A 23,185-nucleotide genomic window follows, 5' to 3' on the forward strand; every position below is an offset into this window, starting at 1 on the left:
CCCCCCCCCCCCGGGGGGGGGCGAATCCCCCTACTCAAATTTCCCAACATGTCTTTAACAGTGTCCGGTGTGTCCTTATTCGATTTGTGACAATACATAACTAGGCCGTTCAGACGATCCCGTTTCATGGTGCTTTTTTGGGTTGTTCTTTAGACGTTGGAGGGGTGAAACTGTACGCTCTGAAGTCGCTAATGCCACAGCTAATATCAAATACAATCTTAACAGATTGCGGGCCTCTCCTAGTAGCCGTCTGGGGAAACGAGTTTCGTTTGAAGTCCTACACCATATTAAACCCGCCAAGCACGATCTTGATGAAACGATTTGTGTCTTGACAAACCAATATGATTATGCTACGCAAAAATGACGCAAGTGATACTTACAGCACTGAAATGTGGGGGAGGGGGGTTGAGCCTCCCAAAATTTTGTTCGAGGAGGCTGCAGCCCACCCTGCCCCTTTGCTCTACCGCCATGACCTTTTGACAAATTGAATTCAGTTTCTAAGAATTCTTGTTTATCGATAATGTCCTCTTTATCCGTACCGGTGTACCAGACCTCCCGGGTTTTAGCGAGTTCCTCTTCCCTCTATGTCTTTCACCAGGAGATCGTGTTACCTCTCTTCCCGCCAACTCTTTCTCCAGGCTCGCTAAAAATTAAAATAAAATTTAACATAAAGTAAAATTTATTTTACAAGTTAAGATCCAGGGTGCTTACCATTTGTAGTTCCGAATATACCGAACAAAAGGATTACAACAGTATTACAAAAGAAATATACAAATAGTAAAAAAGTAATATATAAAAATATATTAAAATATGATAGCGAAACTACATTCAAATTGACTAATTGTAAAGCTCGCTCCTCTTGATTGCGCTTACCCTTAATTAAACTATCTTCATTTTCTTACTAAATTTACCCTCGATAACTCGAACTCCCGATATCTCGAACCTTTTACGATTTCCCTTGAAGGTTCGAGTTATCGGGATTCGACTGTACCAGGCGTTCCGTCCCGCTAACTCTTTAAAAAGGGCCTAGATACAGAAGATTCGTTCAAATGGTAAGAAAATTTGCGACGTTCTGTTCCGAACGGAAAAACGGGACTACCTCTGCAAATAATCCACAATTTCGAACGGATTTTTTGGAAAATTACCTTTCCAGTTGACTTCAAACAAAAAATTTCCAGATTTTTTGGCTCAGTGGTAAGTACCTCCAGTGACTGACCTTCGGGATATTTATTTGTTTGTTTTGAAAGTTACACGAATAATTGCTTTGCTTCCTTAACTGTATATTGAGTTTCATGAGTGATAGAAAAATATATATTTTCACAAAATATTACCAAGAAAATCATCCGTGACAATTCTTTTGTCGGTCAACAGAGGTTTGTAAGTTGATTTTCCATTTTCCTCTGCAAATAAAACGAAATACGAAGAACAAAATTTAAATCAGATTTTAAATCTGACAGTTTTACATTTTACAGTAACGTTGCAAGTCGCTTATTGGTTGTTATAGTGCCTGGGAAATAATGCGAAAATGTGCTCTGGAAAAAAATTTCTTTCAATTTTCTGTAAAACGACAAAGCTGAATACATTCAAATTCTTAGTTTGAACATGTTGTAAAACAACCTGTAAATGCTGTTATCACAGTGACCACTGCAAGTGCAATATGCCATTTAAGGTCATTGCCCTGTATTGCATTGCACATCCTTTCTGTGCAGAATTTTACACGCGCACATAAAATGGCGCTTTTTTCTATGCGACTTAGTCCGCGAGAAAAATAAATCGTCTCTTTCTCGTAAAGAAGTATGGTGACCTATCAGTTTTTTCTCATATTTTGTGTGTAGCGATCAAGTTCTTTCTGTAAAACGAAACAGATCAATTCCTATGTTTGAAAAATAAATTATCACTGGAAATGTGTACTTTGCCAGGGGTATATACAAGGTCCTCGTGCTCCTAAACGAATACGGGGACTCCACTTTTTTATTCAAAATTTAAGTCCCCTTGAGGTAATCAACAAGCAGGCAAAGTTTGGTTGAAAATCTATGTTCTGTTCTATTTCGGGGCAATAATCTCAATACATCATTTTAGAACTGGAAATTGCACATTGTTGCAAGCAGTAACTTACTTTCCATCTGTATGAGAACGTATTTCTCTCTGGGTTTCAAGTAATTTGTCGCATAAGATTCCTGAGGTTGGTGGGGTAAATACTTTGGATGACCAGTTACTTCACATAGATCAACTTGAGCTAAGAACAGAAGCACAGAGGTTAATCGCTAGTTTAGAATGCAAATTTCATAGCAATTTAATAATATCGAAGTAATCACAGCTTATCATAGGCTCGATTTTCAGCCGCTCGAGAAGGCAGCAGAAATCGAGCCTAAGTTAATCATCGCGGCGGCAAATAGCGTAATAGACCATTCAGAACGTTAAAGCAAAAATTATGCAACCGGTGTTAAAGCTGGGGAGCATGTAACAGCCCACAAGCGAGTGCACACATCTAAACAGAGGAAATAATGAGGAAAACATAAAACCGGCCACAAACGCGGGAAATCATGTAACCTGTGGCAAACGCGGGAAAACATGTAACTTGGGGTAAGCGCGAGAAAACATATAACATGTGGCGAGCGCGAGAAAACATGCAACCTGTAGCAAGCGCGGGAAAACATGTAACTTGTAGCAAGCGCGGGAAAACATTTAACCTGCGGCAAGAGCGGGAAAACATGTAACCACAGTCGAGTGACTGTGATGTAACCTACGGTAAGCGCGGGAAACTTTCGCTGAGTCGGCCAAATTACGATCGGTTTTGTCGCAGTAGTTGATTGGCTTAGAAGAAAAGATCTTCGCTTCGATTGGTTGAGTATTGTGCTATTACCATGATGGCTAACTCTCATTTGGAACAATTCGACATCAGTTTCAATTTCCAATGTCAGTTCCAATTTCTCACCTTGCATTTCACACTTGCACTGCTGTTTGATGCAGTTTAGTAATAACTTGATCCTGCAATCTGTGTTAAACAGTGCCTCTTCTTTTTCTACAAAGTATGGAAACACCTGCTTTTAGCATTTTTGGCTGTGATCACTTCCGGGACGTCGGCTCCACTAAGGGTCTTTTTTTTTTCAAATAAGTGGTAGGCAGGTTAACCCATGAAAAATGTTATCGTTGAATATCTAAAGGAAGATATAACCTTATTTTGCGGAGAGAAATCAAATCACGGCTATTAATTTATCGATTTTTGTGATCATGAAGACGTGCGGAAACAACTTGAAATAATTTTTCTTAATTTTTCAAGTTGTAATCCATGAAAGTTTCAGTGCCACACAAATATATATTTTGGTTGTTCAAAAATCTGTTAAAATCCGTGATAAAGCCGCTTTAAATTGTCTGTACATGGCACTTAGGGGACCAAACAACTTCAATCTGGAAGTTGACTTTGGATTAAGAGAGTAGTCCCAATCCACAAAACAGTGGAAAAGAAATTGGGACGTTTCCCCACGCATCAATCAAGTGTTAAATAGTTCTGTAAATTGCCCGTTATTTTATGTACAAAGTCAGCAGTCATTTCCACAACTGTCTCTTGACTGTTTGCTTTCCTAATGGCCGCCTTTTCTCATAGTAACCACCGTGATATAACACTGCATAATTACAGCACAAATGGACTTTAAAAATAGCCATTTTAAAAACAAATATTGACCGTTTTAATTACTGGTTTACAAGGCAATAACGTCCAAGAAATTTTGAAATCAAATTGCAAATGTGGAAGATGTCATTGTTTATTAGTAATATCATCTTTAGTAGCTTGGGCTGTCATCGTAGAGAATATAATAACAACCTCGATGTACTTCAATCATTTGCTAAATGTCTAAATCACTTGCTAATATTTCTTTAAGGTTTTGAGCGACCTACGCTTGACAAATTATTAGAAACTTCACCCAACATTGAATACATGCTCTTGTCTGGTGCAACTTTGACGAATAAGCCCATGCAAGTGGACTTATTTACAATACAGTGACTTAATTACAATGGCTTACTTAATATTTACTGATTTGCTTCATATTTCCTAGCCTGCGAAGAGGGGGGCAAAGGGTTTATGCGTGACACGTGAAAAGGGCAAAAATTAGACCGTGACGCGTGAAAAATAGTAAGAAAAGAAACGTGATCCGTGAATTCTGCTGTTTCAAGTATACGTGACACGTGAATTTGGTTAAAACTTGTGCGTGAAACGGGATCACGAACCCCCCTTTGGTACCCTCTGCGAACACAGACGGATTTCGTGAAACAAGAGCCTGACTGAGTCCGCCCGCGTTCGCCGGCTTCCTCTGCTTCTTGTTGCCGTGAAGTTCTCAAAATTTACTTCGATCGATCTACTTCAACTGGCAACACAAGGAAACATGTTTCCAGAAACATTCGTAGCGAGCGCATGTTTCCCCAATATTTCCCCGCCATTTTTGCCATCCGGGAAGCATTGTTTCCAGCGTCAATTTTTGTCTTCAAGAAGCACAATTTGCTTTTGCTACACTACAGAAACATTTCATGTTACCGCGCGGCATTGAACCATGACAAAACGAGGAAACAATGATGAAAACATGTTTCCCCGTTTTGCCGTTCCTTTAAGGTATCTGTACCAGCAGATTATCCAGACATTGGGTCCTCAAAACCTATGTGCAGTAAGCTTAGGCCCGGTTCAGACGCCGATCTTTTCATGAGCCGAACCTAATTCCTTGAATTAAGTACATGAAAAGATCGGCGTCTGAATCAAATTAGAATGGCTATTTCAATTTGGAACGGCTCACCCGTTCTTCCCGCCTGGCTTGGCCGAGAATTTCGCCTGTGGAACGCCTTTGGAACGGCTTTGATTCAGACGCCGTACTTTTCATGTGCCGATCCTAATTCATAAAATATTATAATGTATTTTGACTGGTTTTATGTGAACTGTATTAGGAACGGCCTCGGAACGGCCAAAAAGTCTGACGGCGTCTGAATCAAGAGGCGTACTTTTGTCAATTTGGGTCGGTCCAAATTCGAATTGAGTTCGGCTCATGAAAAGTACGGCGTCTGAACCGGGCCTAAGATGGCCAAAGATTCATAAATGGTTTTGTTTTTAAAATTTACCTTCGCGTTGAAGCCTGAAAAATCGCTCTTCAAAATTACTCCATTTATCGATATTCAGACAAAATAGTCAGTTTAGAGTTTCATTAATCAAGGTCTGTTTTATAAATAAATTCCTGATCAACTTACCTCCATATATAACTGTGATAAACATCTTGCAGCTTCTAAAACAGCACTAAACGCGCTTAGCGCCTCAAACCCGTAAAAACTAATTTCATCCAACGAGCTAATCATTGTTATTAACGCAATTAAGCCCGCTAGCCTCTGTTGGCAACGATGTGATAATTAATTTCTTTATAAACAATCTTTCTGAAAATTGCTTTCATCTACAAAAGCTTGAAAGAAATTCAAAAACTACTGAAAATCTGAATCTCGATTGTAACAACATATTAACCGAGTTGTTCAAAGTATTTATGTCTAAGTCAACCCTCGCCCATTCAGTTTAAAATTCTTTCAAACATTAGTGTAATTCATAGCGGAAATCTTGTTGACTTTTTAAAACCGTTTTAATCACTTTAATTTTAAAAGGATTAGACACAAGTTTGGCGACAGAATTCCTGATAAGCCTTAAGAATTAAGGTGACTTTTATTCAAAATTCCTTTACACAAATAGAGAGTAATTTGTGATATTGATCGTGCTTAAGTACACAGTTATTAAACCTATGTTCCCTAAATTATTACGACTACAGGGCAAAGAATGAAATATTTACTGGTAAAATGAAGTAGATTTTTTGTAAAACTGTTTAACTGGAACTTTCATAAGTGGACAAGTGAGATGAAAAGTGCTTGAATCTCGCAGCGAAAACCGTGTCTCTCGGCTTTGCTTAACAACAGCAATACTTTATTTTTACAAAAACAAGAGAAACTGTCGTAACAACCTGCAAATAAATACACCTTATTCGATGGTTTAACATAAAATATGTGCAGATATTTTGCTTGTTAAAGAAAGGCTTCGACATTTTTGTTGTCTAGGTCAATCTGCAGAGCTGTTTATATTTCCGATGCGATTGAAACGTAACCATGGAAACACTTTCTTAAACGCCTTTCTGAACTTCCGGTAGGTCAGAGTGTAAATAAATGGGTTGCAACCGCTGTTCAGCATGGCCAGTGTCGTGGTGATAGTGAAAAAGCTGTCGGGGAATGGGCACGAGCCGTTTGTAAATGTTAAACACGTGATTCCAATGAAATGAGGCAGCCAGCACAGAACAAATGTTCCATTAACAACAAGTAGAGTAAGAACGACTTTCATGTCTTTCCTAAAGAGCAAAGAAAAAAATCAACTTAATGAGAATGCCATAAGGTTTAGCCCTTGTAGTAGTAAAGCCTTTTCATGCAATTGGCTCATCGGCTCTCCGCGTTTACCTCCAGTTGCCGTAGGCAAAAAGGGAGTGACTATTCGGCACTCAGTTCATGTACTGGGACTTCTTATTAGGCTAACTGGAGTGCTATTTAGGATAACCGGAGTGCTAGTTAGGCTAACTGAATGCTATTTAGGCTAACCACAGTGTTGTTTCGTCAGTAATATTCTACATAAACTTAGTGTTACGTGGTATAAATATGTCTCGCTACTGTCTCACAAAATCAACTGAGTGCCGTATAGTTAGTCCCTAGGCAAGAAGCGGCTTAGGAGTATTGCTACTTCCCCTGGATGGGATGCTAGTCCATCACAGGTTAATTCCCCAGCAATCTGTCAGGTTGCCCTAACAATTCGTAGGTACCCATTTATACACCTGAGTGGAGAGAGGCACTGTGAGAGAAAAGTGTCTTGCCCAAGAACACAATGTAGCGACCCCGGCAAGGGCTCGAACCCGAACTGTTCGATCCGCAGTCCAGCACACTGACCATTAGACCACCGCGTCCGGCCCACTTTATATCTTCTACAAGCGTTTAAAATGCTTGGGAAAAAGAACTTTAAAAAAAAGATGTTTATGTTAGGATTAACTTCAACGTAACAGAGAGGAAATGACTGAAAATACCTAATCCCACACACATTAAGTCGAGGTACGGGACTACGAAATCTCAAACTTACTTTCGCTCTAAAATAGCTCCAGTTTTCTCCTTATTCATCAACCGCACAGCCATCCATTCTTTCATGCGAGCCAAGTAACCAACAGATGCCGTACGCGCCTTTATAGAAGAAATCGGGCTTTCTTGTAGATCCTGTGTTTCGTTCTCATCTGAAATAATGCCCAATTTGGATTCAAACGAACCTTTTCTTGTCCATGCACTTTTCGAGCGAGAATGTGCGGGATTAATTCGGGACATGGCACCCGCGGGATTGATAGTCACATTTCTTTCTGTGATAACGGAAAGTTTCACTTTCTTGGTTTGCGTGTTACTTTCTGTAAACTTTGCGGGATTTTCTCGAAACATCGCCCTTTCATCCCACATTCTTGTAACATTTGTTGATCTTTTCAGTATATGTTCAGGCCGAGTTGACTTGTTACTTATGATCGCCTGACCTTTTGCGTCGCTTGGACCAGATACGTCTGGTTCCTGATTGGATCCATTTAAAAAGTCATTTTTTGCTTTTTCTTGCTCTTTCTTTCGACTATCTATTTGTGTGTTTATCTCGGCTGTCACAACCATATCTCTGTTATTGGACGTCGGAGCTTTCAACGAGTTGTGGCAGTGACCGTTTCCTATTTGTTTCTCATCAATTACAGCTAAATTTTTGACATCTTGTTTGTCATTGGTTTGATTATATGTTGCCATGTAACTGTGCTCAGCCTCGATCTCGCCAACCGTTGTCGTAGGCCTCTCGCGTGCCTGGTGACAAGCGACTTTCATGACACTTGCGTAACACATGAATGTCACGATCAGTGGAGTCACGAAACACGTCACGCAGAGGAAAATCGTGTAGGGTATGTTGTACTCCCATTGGACAGTACAGATGAACTCGTAAGACAAATAAACGTACCTAAAATGTCGAAAAGAAAAATGATTTAACATACTCAAGACCAATATACTCTTTCCAATTGACTTGGCAGTGGCATTTTTCTTGGGTAAAAAATTAAGTCCTTGATACGAAAATTTCCTCCTATTTTTTTAGAAAATGAAGAAGTTTTGTAAGCCTTTTAAAAATTGGAACAGTTTTGGAAATTGAAAAAAAAATCTGACATATTTTAAAGGAAACATGGAACACAAAAATGAGTAAAATAAATATTCCCCTCGTTCCACAACTGAAAAATGACTTGTTTCGAACAATCGTGGAAGAATATCATAAACAATGACAAAATGCATGAGCGTCCAAATGTTATGACGTCATATGTAATGTTGCTTAGCAACATTTATGCAAAAGACGCTGACCCAGTCAATTTCGGAGACAGAATTACGACAAATCACTGAATGAGTAATTTTGTTACCATGGTTACCTTGACCATCCAAATACAGGAAAAAGCGCCACAACTAACGCCTGTGCCCAGATATACAGCAATACCATTCTCGCCCTCGAGAAAGTTAATAACGATTGGTGTCTCAGTGGGTAGACAATCACCAACCAACGGTCTAAACCAATGGCGGAAAGTGTTAACATGGAGGTGATGCAGAACAAAGAGTTTGTTACTCCACTTATGATGCACAAGGTGTCTCCAAAAATCCGAGCGTTATGAAAAGCTGAGGCGGCTATCAACGGCATTCCAAAGGAGGATTGTAAAAGGTCTGCCGCAGCGAGATTTGCGAGAAACATTCCAGTTATATCATGCAATGGACGATGACGAACTATCACGAATAAGGTGAGAAAGTTTCCTACCGAACCGATAAGAGAAATGCCAATCATTATGACGCCAGTTATATAAGAGATATCGCCCGGCATGGTGAGTGATACAACTACTTATTCCATGGCTTTGAATGTGATACTGCTCAATCGAAGACCACTGTTTCGTTATTGCTTGTTATTCCACAGTTGTCTTCGTTTTCATTTAAGGTGAAAATAGTCTGCGGACGGTTTATAAGTTCCATATTTTTCAGCGTGCTATAAGTTGCAATGTTTGCAATAAAGTGTTGTTGTTCTTCGAATACAGCGTTTTGTTTTAACTGTTTTAACGCCACGTCGTTTGATGCGTATTGTACATTTTCCAAGAGAAATCTTATTAATAGCGATACTTGTCGATCTTACAACGTCCACCACATTTTTTAAGAATGTGGAAAGTTCATTTGCAAGTAGGTGTCTACCACTCAAACTGTTATTGCGGAGAAATTTCCATTTAATTTTATTGTTTTCTGTAAGAAACAATCTTCTTCATTGGGTACTGAAAACAGATGTTTCCGTTTGCGTCATATTAAAAAAGATAAATTGGCTTTTTTACGTTGTAAGTCTATATTGCTAAAATCGAAATCTTGTTGAAATTCTTAGCTTTTATAAGACGAACCCAGAATGGTTTCAGCTAGAGAGTTTATTTTTCAACGATTATACACTTTACTTTTACTTTACTTTTAAAAGCAGTATAATTGGTGCTTTTTGCTGCTCGCTGTGAACACGCAGGACGAGCTGACACTTCTCGTTCGGGTAATTGAATTTTATTGGTAAGCAAAACCCTTTCAAAATCTATGAAAATTCCATTTACAGCAGGAAATAACAAAAGATACCGAGGAAAAACAAAACGAAGTTAACCAACATCTAAAAAAGCACTTTAATTGGCGCACTAAGCTATAAAACGAAACACGACGGCTATCAGTGACAGCTTTTACAAATACACTTTTTCACGGATAAAAACATTTGTAAGCTGTTTTTATCTTATTGCCTTGGGCATTTTTTCAGTGAAATTAACTTCACACTCAATTAAAATACGTAATTATTTATAGAATTGACTGAGCCATCCGTTTACCCCAGATCTAGAATGGTTGCTAACACTGCTGATGACGCGTTCTAATAGCGACAAGCAGACGTCACAACTTTCAGTGATCGGGCTTTTTTTAATTGGATAATAAGAAACGAAAGATTTCGGGTTTTTCCAACGAGTATTTACCAAACAACGATTAAAGTATTCGTATCATTTCCTTTCAAATATTCCTGAATCAACTTGTTTTTAGGCCATCTTGACGATAGCCGCCATGATGGTTTTCGTATGGGCCTTATCATGGTTTTCGACGCCATCTTGACGAGTAGGCAAAGCGGGAAGAACTTTTACAGTGTTTGTATGGGAATCCGACGGAAAATATCTTTTACAAAAATTGAATTCTGGACAACTTATGAATTGTTAAGTTAAGATACTAGGCAAAAGGTTTTATTCGAAGGATGTAGCTAGGCTAGAAAGCGTTCAGTTACGTTTTTAATCTCCCATACATTTGTCAACAATTTTTCCCGCGAACCGCGTCAATTTGCGGACACACGTCATTGTTCATCACCAGGCTCCACCTGTGAGAATTTAATGACGTCAGCGGATTCACAATCTAAAGATTGTCGACTGGTGACGAACAAGCATGCACGTGGCTGAAGAGGAGATATTTTAGCGTTAATGAAAAGAAGATCGAGGAAGAGCTATCGCTATTCCTGTACACTTGGGGACCTGGGGAGTAGGTTCTTTTTCTAGCAAGTTTCTGAACAAACACTTAGCAATTTTAAGCACTGGCCAAACGGTAACGCAAGTAGTCGCAAGTTGAACTTGCGTACAGACTTCCGTTGGGTGGTCAAACGGACTCGCAAGTTTTGTCGCAAGTGCACGCAAGTCTGCAAAAAGTTATTTTTAAAGTTCACTAAAAATGCTACCAGGAGTTATTCAGTATTTGAAGTAAACTGCAGACTTGCAATGGGTGGCCTAACGTTGAAAAAATTGTGCAAATTTGATCTCGACCAAAGCGAACGCAAGTCAACGCAAGTGTACGAAAACGCAAGTTGAAAACTTGCGTCCACTTGAGTCCCCGTTTGGTCAGGGCTTTAGATACTTTATCAGTTCTCTTACCCAAAAATAAGGGCGAAAAAGTTCACTTGAAATTTAAAATTACAACTAATTAAAATATAATTATATAAGCTTGGAGGTTTTTCTGATGTTAGTTTAGTTAATTCACACTGGTTTCCATATTTCCTGTATGATCGGAACGAAAACATGGTAGCACTCTCTTAAACGCCTTTCTGAACTTCCGGTAGGTCAGAGTGTAAATAAATGGGTTGCAACCGCTGTTCAACATGGCCAGTGTCGTGGTGATAATGAAAAAACTGTCGGGAAATGGACACGAGCCGTCTGTGAACGTCAAACACATCATTCCAACAAAATGAGGCAGCCAGCAGATAATGAAGGTTCCATTCACAACAAGAAGGATAAGGGCAACTTTCATCTCTTTCCTAAAAAAGCAAAAATAAACCTGTGAATCGATTAAATTCCGAAGCAAAGACATGAAGTCTCCAGTTAAGCGAAGTGCGAAAAAAAACTTGTGTGAGTGACACACGATTGGTGTTGGTTTTACTTCTGTCTGGTTGAGAAAGTGGCACGAGTTTTTATTACTAATTATAAAATGTCCGAGTAATTGCGCGCGCTGTGATTGGTCAGTTCCACTTCATTATAGCTCCATAAAGCACGCCGCATACGTCACGCGCGTGCTTTATTGAGTTATAATGCACGCTGCTTACGTCACAAGTTTTAGCGCGCGCTATTTTTTTAAACATTTCATAAAAGAAATAAAACACTTTATTTTTTTCCAAGAGGGCACGGTAACGAATCCTGCAATCTGATTGGTTATTAGCGCGGGCAAGATTCTCCTATCTCTGCCCACGGGCCACGGTAACGCTTTCGTGAGTTTCATTTCGCGGCGAGACGAACGAACCCATGACAGTTTTGCTCTCCAAAATGATTTAAATCGATGTAGTTGCTCACCAACCGTTGTAAATTTGAAAGGGAAAATTAGCAGTGGAATTAAAGGCTTTGAAGTTCTCCGAAAGGCGAGTATTTATTCTCTTTAGTGACAAAATGAAGTTATAGTTTTATGGCCGTGGTTTGTCGATCGTTGTTTGTGCATTCGCACTGATTTTCACGCCATTGCGGTTAACTGCAAATCGCCGGTTTACAGACTCGATTTATCCTTTCAAACACCTTGCTTCTCTGCTACTTTTCTCTAAAACCGAATACTGCTTATCGCCATTCAAGAAAATGAGATGCTTTATTAAAAAACAGTCAAATTAATTCTCGCAATATTGTGCCGTCACTGTGCAGGCGACCAAACTACACATTTCAGCTTCATTCAGTTTCACTTTCGCAAACTTTTTGTCAAAACAGAATACTGTGGGAATCAACACAGAGGTTTTTGACTCGTTAAATACAAATGTAAATAGCTAAGTGCTTTCCAGTCCGAAAAGTAAGTTTAATTAACTAAAGAACTCACAAGCCGAAATGGAGTTAAAAGTGTTTCGCAACTCGCTGATTGCTCTGTTCTACATTGTGCTTTTCTATTATTTCAGATGCTTTTTTTCTTTTTTTTTTTTTCAGATGAAATTTTCCTTGAGTACTGTTCATTTTAGTGAATTTATTTTGTTTGGCAGTAAGCTCTTATAGCAAACAGATCATTATTTACTCTTGCCGTAGCTTATGGCGATCGACTCAACATTGGATGCGCGCGTATATAAATACAAACACATTTGGCAAGAAAGTCTTTGTAGGTTTTTTAGGTGTTTTTTAATCAAACACATTAAAGTAGGAAAAAAATAAATAAGTTATTTACCGGCTTAGGGTCGGTCCGTATAGTGAAAAAAACTGTGACCTCGGCCCGAGGTCACAGTTTTTCACTATACGGACCTCCCAGCCGGCAAATAACATATATTTATTTTTTTCTTTGTTCGTGAGCGGGCGGTATTCTACAAATCCTGCGATCTGATTGGTTCCGGGAGCGGGCGGTATTCTCCAATCCGGCCCGCTCACAGCGGGCGGTATCCGTTGCGAGATGAATCGTCGAGTGTGTTTTCCGCGCGAAATCATTTTGCAGCGTTGTACGAACGAAAACATGAAAGATTTGCTCTGTAAAATCGAAATAGCTGCTCACCAGTCGTTGTGAATGAGAAAGGATAAAATAGAAGTGGAATTAAAGGCCTCGAAGTTCTTTCGAAAGGCGAGTATACATTTTTTTATCGACAAAATCGAGTTCTAGTTTTATGCCGTAGTTTGTAGACGTTGTTTGTACATTTTGCATCATTTTAACGCCATTGCGGTAAGCTGCAAGCGCCGATTTTTAGACTTCAATTTATCGAGTAACAACTGCCTTGCTTTTCGGCCACTTTTTTGCGAAAACAAAACACTAGTTGACATCATTCAAGAAAATGAGGTTCTTTAATTAAAAACAGTCAAAATAATTCTCGCAATATTGTGCCGTACTGTGCAGGCGACCAAACTACACATTTCGCTTCATTCAGTTTCACTTTCGCAACTGTTCATCAAAAAGAAATCTGTTGGGAATCAACGCAGAGGTTTATTAATTCGTTAAAAACAAGTATGTTTAGCTGTACCGAAACTGTCTTTCCAGTCAGATAAGTATTTTTTAGTCCGAGAATTACTATCCTACGAACACAATTCCATTCAAAACATTCATCAAGAAGCCGAAATGGATTTAAAAGTGTTCAGTTTTGTCAATGATATAAATGCTTTGCCTCGATTTTACATTTATGCCATATTTACTACTTCAATTTCTTTTATTGAATCTCTTCAGTTTCAATTTAATATGCTAAACCTTTCTGTTAGTTCGGTTCATTTAAGCGAGGTTATTTTATTTGGCCGAAGCTTAAATAACAAACAGGCAGCATTTTACACTCTTGCCTAATCACGTCGATCGACACAACATTGAAATGACGCGCGTATATAAATACAAAGATATTTGTGAAGAAAATCTTCCTAGGTTTTTTAGGTGTTTTTTAATAAACAAATTAAAGTAGGAAAAAAATAAATAAGTTATTTACCAGCTTTGGGTCGGTCCGTATAGTGGGAAAAACTGTGCCCTCGGTCTTGGAACCGGTATCCAAGACCTCGGGCACAGTTTTTCACAATACGGACCTCCCAGCCGGTGAATAACCTATATTTCTCCTCGTGCATTGTTGAGTTATATAAGCACTTGGCAATTTTTAAGAACACTCAAGAAGTGCGAGAAGCACTCGACTGCGCCTCGTGCTTCTCTATGCACTTCTCTCGTGTTCTTAAAAATTCCCGCGTGCTTATATAACTCAACAATACACTCGGGTGCGTTTTTTATTCCTTTATCAGAGGGTCCTGAATGGGACGGGTGTCCAACTTCCCATTTCCCAGCTTAAATTTTGCCCAAAACTCATTTCCCAGCCGTTTTTTCTTTCGATTTTCCAAATACCAGTCCCGGTTTGTTTTATTGTTTAGGGACAGACCATTAGAAAAGTGAAGGGGGGGGGGGGGGTGGGGAAAAAACCAAAAAAAAAAAATCATGCAAGCCAAAATGGCAAGAAAAAAAATTCGTGCAAAGGGGAAGGCAAAGAAAAAAAATTCGTGCAGAAAGAAAGGTCCTATTAAGCACTGAAAATACCTGTCATCATTTAACACTTGATGAGATCAATTATTCGACGAAATATATGGTGGAGAACGCTGAAAATAGCATTTCCGAGCCTAGAAATTTCAAAATTTTCTGGGGGAGCATGCCCCCCAGACCCCCCTAGATGGATTGTGATCATAACATTCGATTAGCTCGTCTCTCTCCAGCCTTCGTAGATTGCTTACCAGTTACCGGTAACTCTTTTCTCAAACAGATTGCAAAACACGACTGCATTGGTTTTAGTTTTCTGTTGTCAATTCCTGTCTAATATGATTTCTGCAGTATTTTGTTATGAATTTCTCTTACGTATTGTTTCAGGTTTTGAATATGTTTATGTCTAAGTTTTCTCATGGACTTAACACGGAAATATGTGAAAAACACAAATCTACTATACGAAGTGAGAAATTCATCCTGCTTTGGTGTTTTAAGAAGCGAAAGAAGATGTACATAGAACTACAGTGTCCATTAGGGACACAGGGTGGTGTATGATTGGGATCACACTTTAAAAGCTGATATCAATTCAAAAACCTCTAATCCATTACAGACAATCAAAAAGACTTTTTCCTTATTAACTATTTTTTTTTGTAGAAAAGGGGTGGGTCAGGTAATTTCCAACCCCTGATCAGGGGTGGGTCAGTCAGTTTTGAGCTAGAAGGAAAGGGTGGGTCACATATTTTTCAGTCTCCACTTTTCCAGTTGCACCACCCCTTGACCCCCTCCCCCCCCCCCTTCAGTACTTATTGACAGTCCCTAAAGGATGAAATCAATGAACAACAGCATTTTTAAAATATTTTAACAATTAAGCAAATAATCAACAAAGCAACATTTGTCAAAAACATGGTATAAAGTAGCAATACATGACATTTGTCTGAAAAAAAAAAACAGTTGTCTGAAAAAAAATTCGAGCAGAGGGTTTCACCCGAAAAAAAAATTCCTGCACAAGAAATGGACAGAAAAAAAATTCGTGCAAGCCGAAAATTCCCCACCCCCCCCCCTATCACTTTTCTAATGGTCCGCCCCTTATTTGTTTGTGATTCCCAGTCCCAGTGACCCAAATCTATTTTCCCAGTGAAAATTTGCCAAAATCCCAGCTCCCATTTTACCCCTTCGGGTCCCTCCAATCACAAAGCGTAGTAATGCAAAACCAAAGAACACTCAAGTGAAAACCGCTGTAAGATACATAATTTATGTATTTCCAAAAGTAATTTATTTCGTAGTTACCTTCTTTGTCTGCCATCCTCAGTCCTCCGCTCGGACATCCAGCTACGCATTCGAGCTAAGTGACCAGGCAATCTAGCGGACCTTATTCGAGAAGTGAAACATTTTTTCGAATCCTTTTTTTCGTCCTCCTCTCTGATAACCTTCAGTTCCATTCTTTGCGGCATTTCCTCTGTCCAGCGGTTTATTAACGGGGGAACAACAGCAACGGGACTCACGCGGGACTTCCCGATTAAACCCGAGGAATTAATGCTGGCGCCCGCGGGTTGTTTGCCTTTTCCAGAGAATATTTTAGAGTTTTCTGGGGAAAGCACAATAACAACGGGATCTAAGTGGATCGTCCTGATTGAACCCGAGGGATTCACGCTAGTTTTTCCTTTCCTCTCGTTCATTCTTTCCGCATGCATGTGGAAGGCTTGCTCTTGAACCGTTTTAGAAGTTCCTGGAATTCCCGGGACGAAGTCACAATGAGCGGGATCGGTTTTCTGATCGAATATCTTCACAACTCTTGAGGGACCTTGCATAGCGGAGTTATTGTGCTCTGTTAATTTAGCGACCGTCGATTCTGATTTGCCCTGTCTGGAAGGAGCTTCTCTCACTTCAATTTTATCCCTGTGGCTCTCGGAATCTTCAATAAAAGCGCGGTTTTCTTTTCCGCAAACAATTTTGCCAGGATTCTTGCCTTTCTTCTCCTTTTCCCCATCAGCCACCTCTGACTTATTTACATCCGGGATAGTAGAGTGATCCGGCTCCGACACACTAAACCTGCCAACCGTGATCGGAGGTCTCTCACGAGACTGGTGACAAGCGACTTTCATGACACCTGCGTAACACACTACTGTCACGATCAGTGGAGTCACGAAACACGTCACGGTGGCAAAAATCGTGTAGGGTTTGTCGTACTCCCACTGGACAGTACAGATGAACTCGTATGGCAAGTAAGCATACCTACAACAACGAGAAAGGAAAATGTAAAAGTTCTAATACAAATAAGACAAAATCCATTAGGATATCGAGTAATTTAAATTTTAGTTGGACAAAAATCAAGTACAAGAACAATTTAAATCCTATTGCGTTATTTTCTAGCCTTTTAAAAAAAATAAAGATGTAAGTAATTATCCGTGAAAACACTAACAACAATTTCTTATCAGAACCCGAGAAAATTAATTTAAAAGTTTACAAGAACCATGTAAATTATAGGTAAAATCTCACGTGTAGCTATTTTGTAAAATCGTCTTTTAAGCGACTCAGTGGAATTTAGTAGAACTTCGAAATTTGTTTTCGATGTTTGGCGTTGCTAGATTTCTTTTGAAAAGATATTTGAAACAGTAACACAAAAGTTTGCAATAAGATGTAAACAATTTTGGTATATAATTTTGTCCAATTAATACTTGAAGTCCTGGCGGATTCCGTCTTAATTCCTTTTTTAAACAAAGAACTGAAAGATAAAATAATTATCTTCCTTCGCATTTATTTTTAGTTAGATAACATTAGCAGGACATGACATAAGTCCTGCGTGGGAAAATGTAATAGTGTGACAATTATTTCGGATAGGGAGGGGGGCCTAAGGAACTTAAAGTGCAACCAGTTCCTCCGAAATAAACTTCAACGCAGAATAATTTTTTGCAATATCCTGTGAATCGGTTGAAGTGATATGTACGTTATTCACACCCCTACTGTGAAGTAAACATCCCTTCAAAAGAAATATTTAAGATTATAGATTTCTGTTAATACATGTAAGTTCTAATTTTAAATACCACATCGTTATCATTTCAAGAGAAATACGCCTCTCTCAGAAGCCTACAGCTACAGAGAAAGACAAGAAAGATAATTTTAAAAAAATAGACAAACCTTGACCAGCCAAGTACAGGAAGGGATGCAACAAATAAAGCCTGCAGCCAGATGTAGGTCAACACAATCCTCGCTCTCACGACTGTCAGCCAAGAACGGTAGTTCAGTGGATAGACGATCGCCAGCCATCGATCAACCGAGACTGCAGTGAGCGTCAGCACGGAGGTGATACAGAAGAGCGAGTTTGTTAGTCCGCTTATCGTGCACAAAGTTTCTCCAAATATCCACTGATGGCGGAATGCTGAAGTAGCTATCAGAGGCATTCCAAGTATCGACTGAAGAAGATCTGCGATTGCGAGATTCGCAAGAAACATCCCTGTCACATCACGTAACGGTTCGTAACGAATTATCACGAACAATGTCAGCACGTTTCCAATTACACCGATGATTGTTATTCCGATTACGACGATGCCCGTAACAAACCCGATATCGACCGGCATCTTGGACGATACGGGTGTTTACAGCACGATTAACAATGCAGTACGGTCATTTATCGCCTGGTAAAGCATGCAATACAGTGTCTTGACGCAAGTCACGTCTGAAGAACGAAATAGAGAAAAGTAAACACTGATGGACGATAATACAAACGGTTCTTGTCCCTTTGTTATGACGGTCAGTTCTTCTTCAAAAAGATGATATCTTGGTTGCCGTACTCCATAAAAAAGTTCCTAATATGCCCTTTAACGTTGCACTGTTTTTAACAACGTTTTCTTCACCAGACAAACTCAACCCATATACGCTTTCAAGCAACTAACCGTCCGCTTCAAAAGATCATCACATTACATGACAGAACTGCCGATGCTTTGTTGGTGTTTCTTCTGTACAAAAAATATAAAACTGATGTTTTCGTTGGCACCAGATGATTATTTTCCAGGAAATAAAAGTCTGCAGTTAAAAAGAGTACAAATACCTCAGGAACGAATCAAGACAAACCATCGACTGATCACAAACCAGCTTTGTGATCAGTTGGTTCTACTTTGCTGTCAATACTAACAACAGTTCTTTTTTACAGGAAATTTCTTCCAGCGAATAAAACGCCATACGCTGAATAGCGGCTTGTTAGCAGGGATGAGGTTCCGCCTTTTTGTTGAGGTGCTTTGTGGAAAATAAGCCGCTTTCGCCATAGAAGATTCCAAATTCAGCTGTACCAGTCTTTCGTGTTTGTTCTGAAACGAAGTACGGTTTGAAATTCCCAAATCCACTAAGCGTCCTATAAACAAGCCTGTTTTCAGTTCCTATATCAACACTTAACAGAAAATATTTTTTTATCAAACAATCATTGCATGCATTGCTCATATTCTATGATAAAACTCCCAAAAAATTATAATTATTGTCATTGTCTTTATAAAAAGGCAAAACCATAAAAGCCTACAAATCGGAAATGACCATCAGAAAATTGTGTTCAAAAAATCTTCACTGACTTAATTAATTTTAAAGTATAATTTTTTAAAATAGTATTCTCAATTTTTCTTTCAATCTCGAAATTTTTTTCAAGTTTGTTTGGTTGTTGTCATAGCAACAGTCCTTTTCGATTCCTTCTGTGAAAAGAACTTTAAAAGCAACAAGCACCTGCAAAAATTTTGTTTCCTGTGTGAAACGAAACGTGTTTTTGAAGTGTCGTTCGTGAAAAGAAAGACACGTTTTTATATGGAACTCTGGTTCACAATGAAAAAAGGCGCATTCTGATTGGCTCCCTGAGCGATACGTATTTCGCAATACAGACCGCTAAGATAAACCGCTTACAAAGTTGTTTCGCCAAATTGCGTTTTAAAGAATATTGTTCAAAAGTGAAAAAAAAAAAAACAGTTTGCTGAGAAGTATTTTTCCTTCACGCGTGGTGAATAATTTCGGTCAAACTTCCACGTCACGAAAGTGCACGCGTTTGCCGAGATTTATCAGCAAAGTTTTTAAAAAAGCCATCGTAATAAAAGCTTTAGTAGCCTACGTAGCGGGCGGTTTTGTTGGGGTTAACGCGCGTGCGAGCTGACATGCGAGCAAGCAGCGAAGCCGCGAAGGGCCTAGGGTTTCTTCCCAGGCTAAAGCTTTATTGAATTACAATGTTCAGTGCGTACTGGTAAATACTGGTACCGACCATTCTAGTTCAGTATCATCTGTGTACAACAGCTTTCTGATGTTCTCTCTTAAGGACGTTCGCGCTAATTGTTTATGCACATCCTTAAGGCCTGGCTAAACTAGGAAACATTGTTGCGGAAACATTGTTCCTTGTCATGTTTTCTAGGTGGCTAAAGTAGCGGGGAGCAAGGAAAATGTTTTGCTGCCCGAGTGGCCAAACTAGGAAACAATGTTCCGGGAACAAGCTGTCACGCATGCTCATGAACTAGCCAACATTGTTTCCAGGGTGGCTAAACTGGGCAACATATGTTTCGGAAGCAAAATTTGTGTCCGGGAAGCAAAAATGTTTTTGACTTGAGGCAGAAACATTTTTTGTTTCCGTGAAGCAAAATTTGTTTTCGCAACATATGTTTCCCGCGTGGCTAAACTGGGAAACATTTGCGTCCGCAACATTGTTTCCGTAATAATGTTTCCCAGTTTAGCCAGGCCTTTACTGCGCACGTAATTTATGTCGCAACGTCACGCCGCGTCATGCACGAGCGCGCGCGCTGAAGAAATTTTCTAAGCACATATAGGGCTGGTAGTCATCGCGTGAACTTTGCTTTCAATTAACTCTCTTAGATGGTCGGTGACCCACACATTTTTTTTTGAACGGATCACTAAAAGTTCGATTTTTTTTGGTCCCACGTTCGTTCGAATGCCTCTTTTTGAGCTTTTTGTTTTGCTGTACGACGGTTTCAAATACCGCGCTTTCAGGGTTAAGTCTTACAAAAAGTTGGCAACACTAGAATTTTTTTACGCAACAGACCCACTTCTACAAAATATGACTAAGATCATTTGCCTCTTTTTTCTCATCTTCAATATTTTTAACTATAAATCCTGTAAACGATGTTGAATTGCGTTCGCCATTTTTTCAGAATCAGGGTAGTTTTCCACACGCTTTATCTCTGAAACGAAGTCGGTGACCCCCACTTTTTTTGCATTTCCGACACAAGTAACTTATTACCTTTAATACTCTTTATAAATTCTGACGCTGACTTATTTGAGCGTAAACAACACTCATAATGTGTTCAAGACGTTTCGACCGAGAATCTTCGGTCTTCTTCGGTTGTTAACATGGCAGAAAAACAACGGCTTTTTTTAACGGTTTCACATTTGTACGCGCGCGCGAGTGACTAATACAAGTACACGCGAACGCTGCGCGAGACTATGAACATTATGTAAGTGACTTATATACGTCATTTTTAAAAAAAGCCGTTGTTTTTCTGCCATGTTAACAACCGATGAAGACCGAAGATTCTCGGTCGAAACGTCTTGAATACATTATGAGCGTTGTTTACGCTCAAATAAGTCAGCGTCAGAATTTATAAAGAGTATTAATGTTAACTCCTGACTGCAATCTTGGTATTTTTCGTTTAACTTATTATCTGACTGCTGTAAAAATTTTAAAAAAATCTATCGACTAGAAAATTTTCGCGCGAACGTGCTTAAGGCCCGTTTACACAGGCGATTTTTGTCGCGCAACAGCGATGCAATTTTTGTCGCGCCGAAGTTGCATGAAGTCTCCTGCGATATTGCGGCAATAAAATCTGATCGCCATGAAATCGCCGCGAGTTTGCACTCGTGTAAACTAGTGGCGATATCGCAGGAGTTTCGAACCTGTTCGAAACTTGATGCAACTTCTGCGCGATAAAAAACGCCTGTGTAAATACAGAAATTCATCAACAAGAGGACATTGTCTTCGTGTACAGTGGAACCCCGTAATACGGACGCCAAAGGGACACGAAAAAGCAATATAATTGGTACATGTTTGTGTTCGCTGCAAACGCACAAAACGAATTGACACTTCTCTTTCGGGTAATTGGCTTTTATTTATAAGCAAAAACCTTTCAAAATCTATGAAAATTCCACTAACAGCAGGAAATAAAAAAGATACCGAGGGAAAAACAAAGCGAAGTTACCCAACATCTAAAAAACACTTTAATTAGCGCGCTAAGCTATCAGTAAAAAACACTTTTTCATGGCTAAAAACATTTGTTAGATGTTTTTCTCTTATTGCGTTTGGCATTTTTTCAGTGAAATTAACTTCACATTCAAGCGACAAACAGACGTCACAACTTTCAGTGCTGGACAATAAGAAACGAAAGATTTTCAGGTTTTTCAACGAGAATTTACTTAACAAGTATTCGTATTATTTCGTTTGAAATACTTCTTAATTAACTTATGAACAGGAAATTTATAATTTAAATAGTTTTACACTTCAGTGGGAAGAAAATTCATCACCAGGCTCCGCCTGTGAGAATGTGATGACATCAGCAGACTCGCCAACTAAAGAGTGTCGACTGGTGACGAACAAGCATGCACGTGGCTGAGGAGGAGATACAATACGATAGAAACTTTATTAACACTCACCAACCGGGCTTTTCAGTGTTAATTACCTAATGTAATATTTTTTAAAAAAAACAAATTACAATAATACAATAGCGAAGCGCGCGAGTGGCGTCATGACTTAGACAAGACTCAAGACAAACAAACCAGAATTGCGAACGATTTTCGTGAAACACATTCTAAAAAAGCCGTTGTTCCTAAAACACCTTTTTAAAACGAAAATTTTGCCTAGATTCCCACTATTTCTCTCAGAACACGCTGGTGTTTTCTGAGCCTCGTGGGGGGTATAATCATTTGCATTCTATTTTTAGACCACGCACGCTTCGCTATTACGATGAGATAAAGGTAAAATTACAAAATGATCACTAGATATTTTAACGTTAAGGGGGGTCCTTCTTAACTACCAATTTGTTGCTAAGAAAGATTTCTACCCGTCAAATTTTGGAAACCGAACCTCCTATGGATGAGATTTTTGCACAACTTAGACCCCGTTTACACGGGTCCGGACAAATTTTTGCACGGACGAATTTTGTACCTGGACCGCCTGTTTACATGGATCCGTGCAAATTTTGTTACAGATTGCAGTGGTGTTTACACGGAACCGTGCAAATTTTAGACCAGTCGCGGCATTTGAATGGCTTTTTTACGTGTCTGTTGTGATTGGTTATCGCTAATGTTTTAAGCCAATCATGTTGCAGCTAATGCAGCACGCGGCAAATCAAACATGGCGGCAGAAGCGGCAGACAAGAACTTTACGTGGTCTGATGAAGAAATTAATTTGTTGCTTAATGTAGTTATAGACTACAAAGCAAGAAAAGCAGGGGAATCGATCCATGATGCCTCGATCGATGAAGATGGGAAACAATGGTCATTTGCAGCAACGTGTTCGACAAAAGCCCAGCTAATCCTGCCAAAATAGCGATGCAGGCTGCCGCCGCTCGTCTTCTCATATCTGTGAACTGCTTTCTGGGTTTCTTTTGCCTCAAATTTTTAAATTTTTAAAACAAAATGTAACAAAATAAGGGCATAATGCAACAAAATGTTTCATTTTTGCTAAGCAACCAGGCAAAATATAACTAGATTCCAG

At 39.3% G+C, this 23,185-nt stretch overlaps 3 protein-coding genes across 3 annotated transcripts; all 3 read right to left on the minus strand.

Annotated features, from left to right (window-relative positions):
- Nucleotides 1–253: 253 nt before the first annotated feature.
- LOC144664441 (uncharacterized protein CXorf65-like) lies at nt 254–5,470 on the minus strand. Its single transcript, XM_078525557.1, has 5 exons — nt 5,227–5,470; nt 2,936–3,022; nt 2,117–2,236; nt 1,332–1,400; nt 254–643 (listed from the first exon to the last, which is right to left on the minus strand). The coding sequence occupies exons 1-5, from the start codon at nt 5,249–5,251 to the stop codon at nt 498–500; spliced, it is 447 nt and encodes a 148-aa protein (XP_078381683.1). The 5' UTR covers nt 5,252–5,470; the 3' UTR covers nt 254–497.
- A 299-nt stretch (nt 5,471–5,769) lies between these two features.
- LOC144664297 (uncharacterized) lies at nt 5,770–18,077 on the minus strand. The gene is made up of 4 exons (XM_078525400.1): nt 17,560–18,077; nt 15,930–16,734; nt 7,127–8,097; nt 5,770–6,353 (listed from the first exon to the last, which is right to left on the minus strand). Exons 1-4 carry the CDS (start codon nt 18,075–18,077, stop codon nt 6,071–6,073), a joined length of 2,577 nt encoding a protein of 858 aa, XP_078381526.1. The 3' UTR covers nt 5,770–6,070.
- Nucleotides 11,091–15,853, minus strand: LOC144663499 (alpha-2Db adrenergic receptor-like). The gene is made up of 2 exons (XM_078524469.1): nt 15,790–15,853; nt 11,091–11,377 (listed from the first exon to the last, which is right to left on the minus strand). Exons 1-2 carry the CDS (start codon nt 15,837–15,839, stop codon nt 11,095–11,097), a joined length of 333 nt encoding a protein of 110 aa, XP_078380595.1. The 5' UTR covers nt 15,840–15,853; the 3' UTR covers nt 11,091–11,094.
- Nucleotides 18,078–23,185: the final 5,108 nt, after the last annotated feature.

Source organism: Oculina patagonica, chromosome 8 (assembly GCF_052425735.1).
Source record: "Oculina patagonica isolate OP01 chromosome 8, crgOcupat, whole genome shotgun sequence".
Classification (NCBI taxonomy): Eukaryota; Metazoa; Cnidaria; class Anthozoa; order Scleractinia; family Oculinidae; genus Oculina; species Oculina patagonica.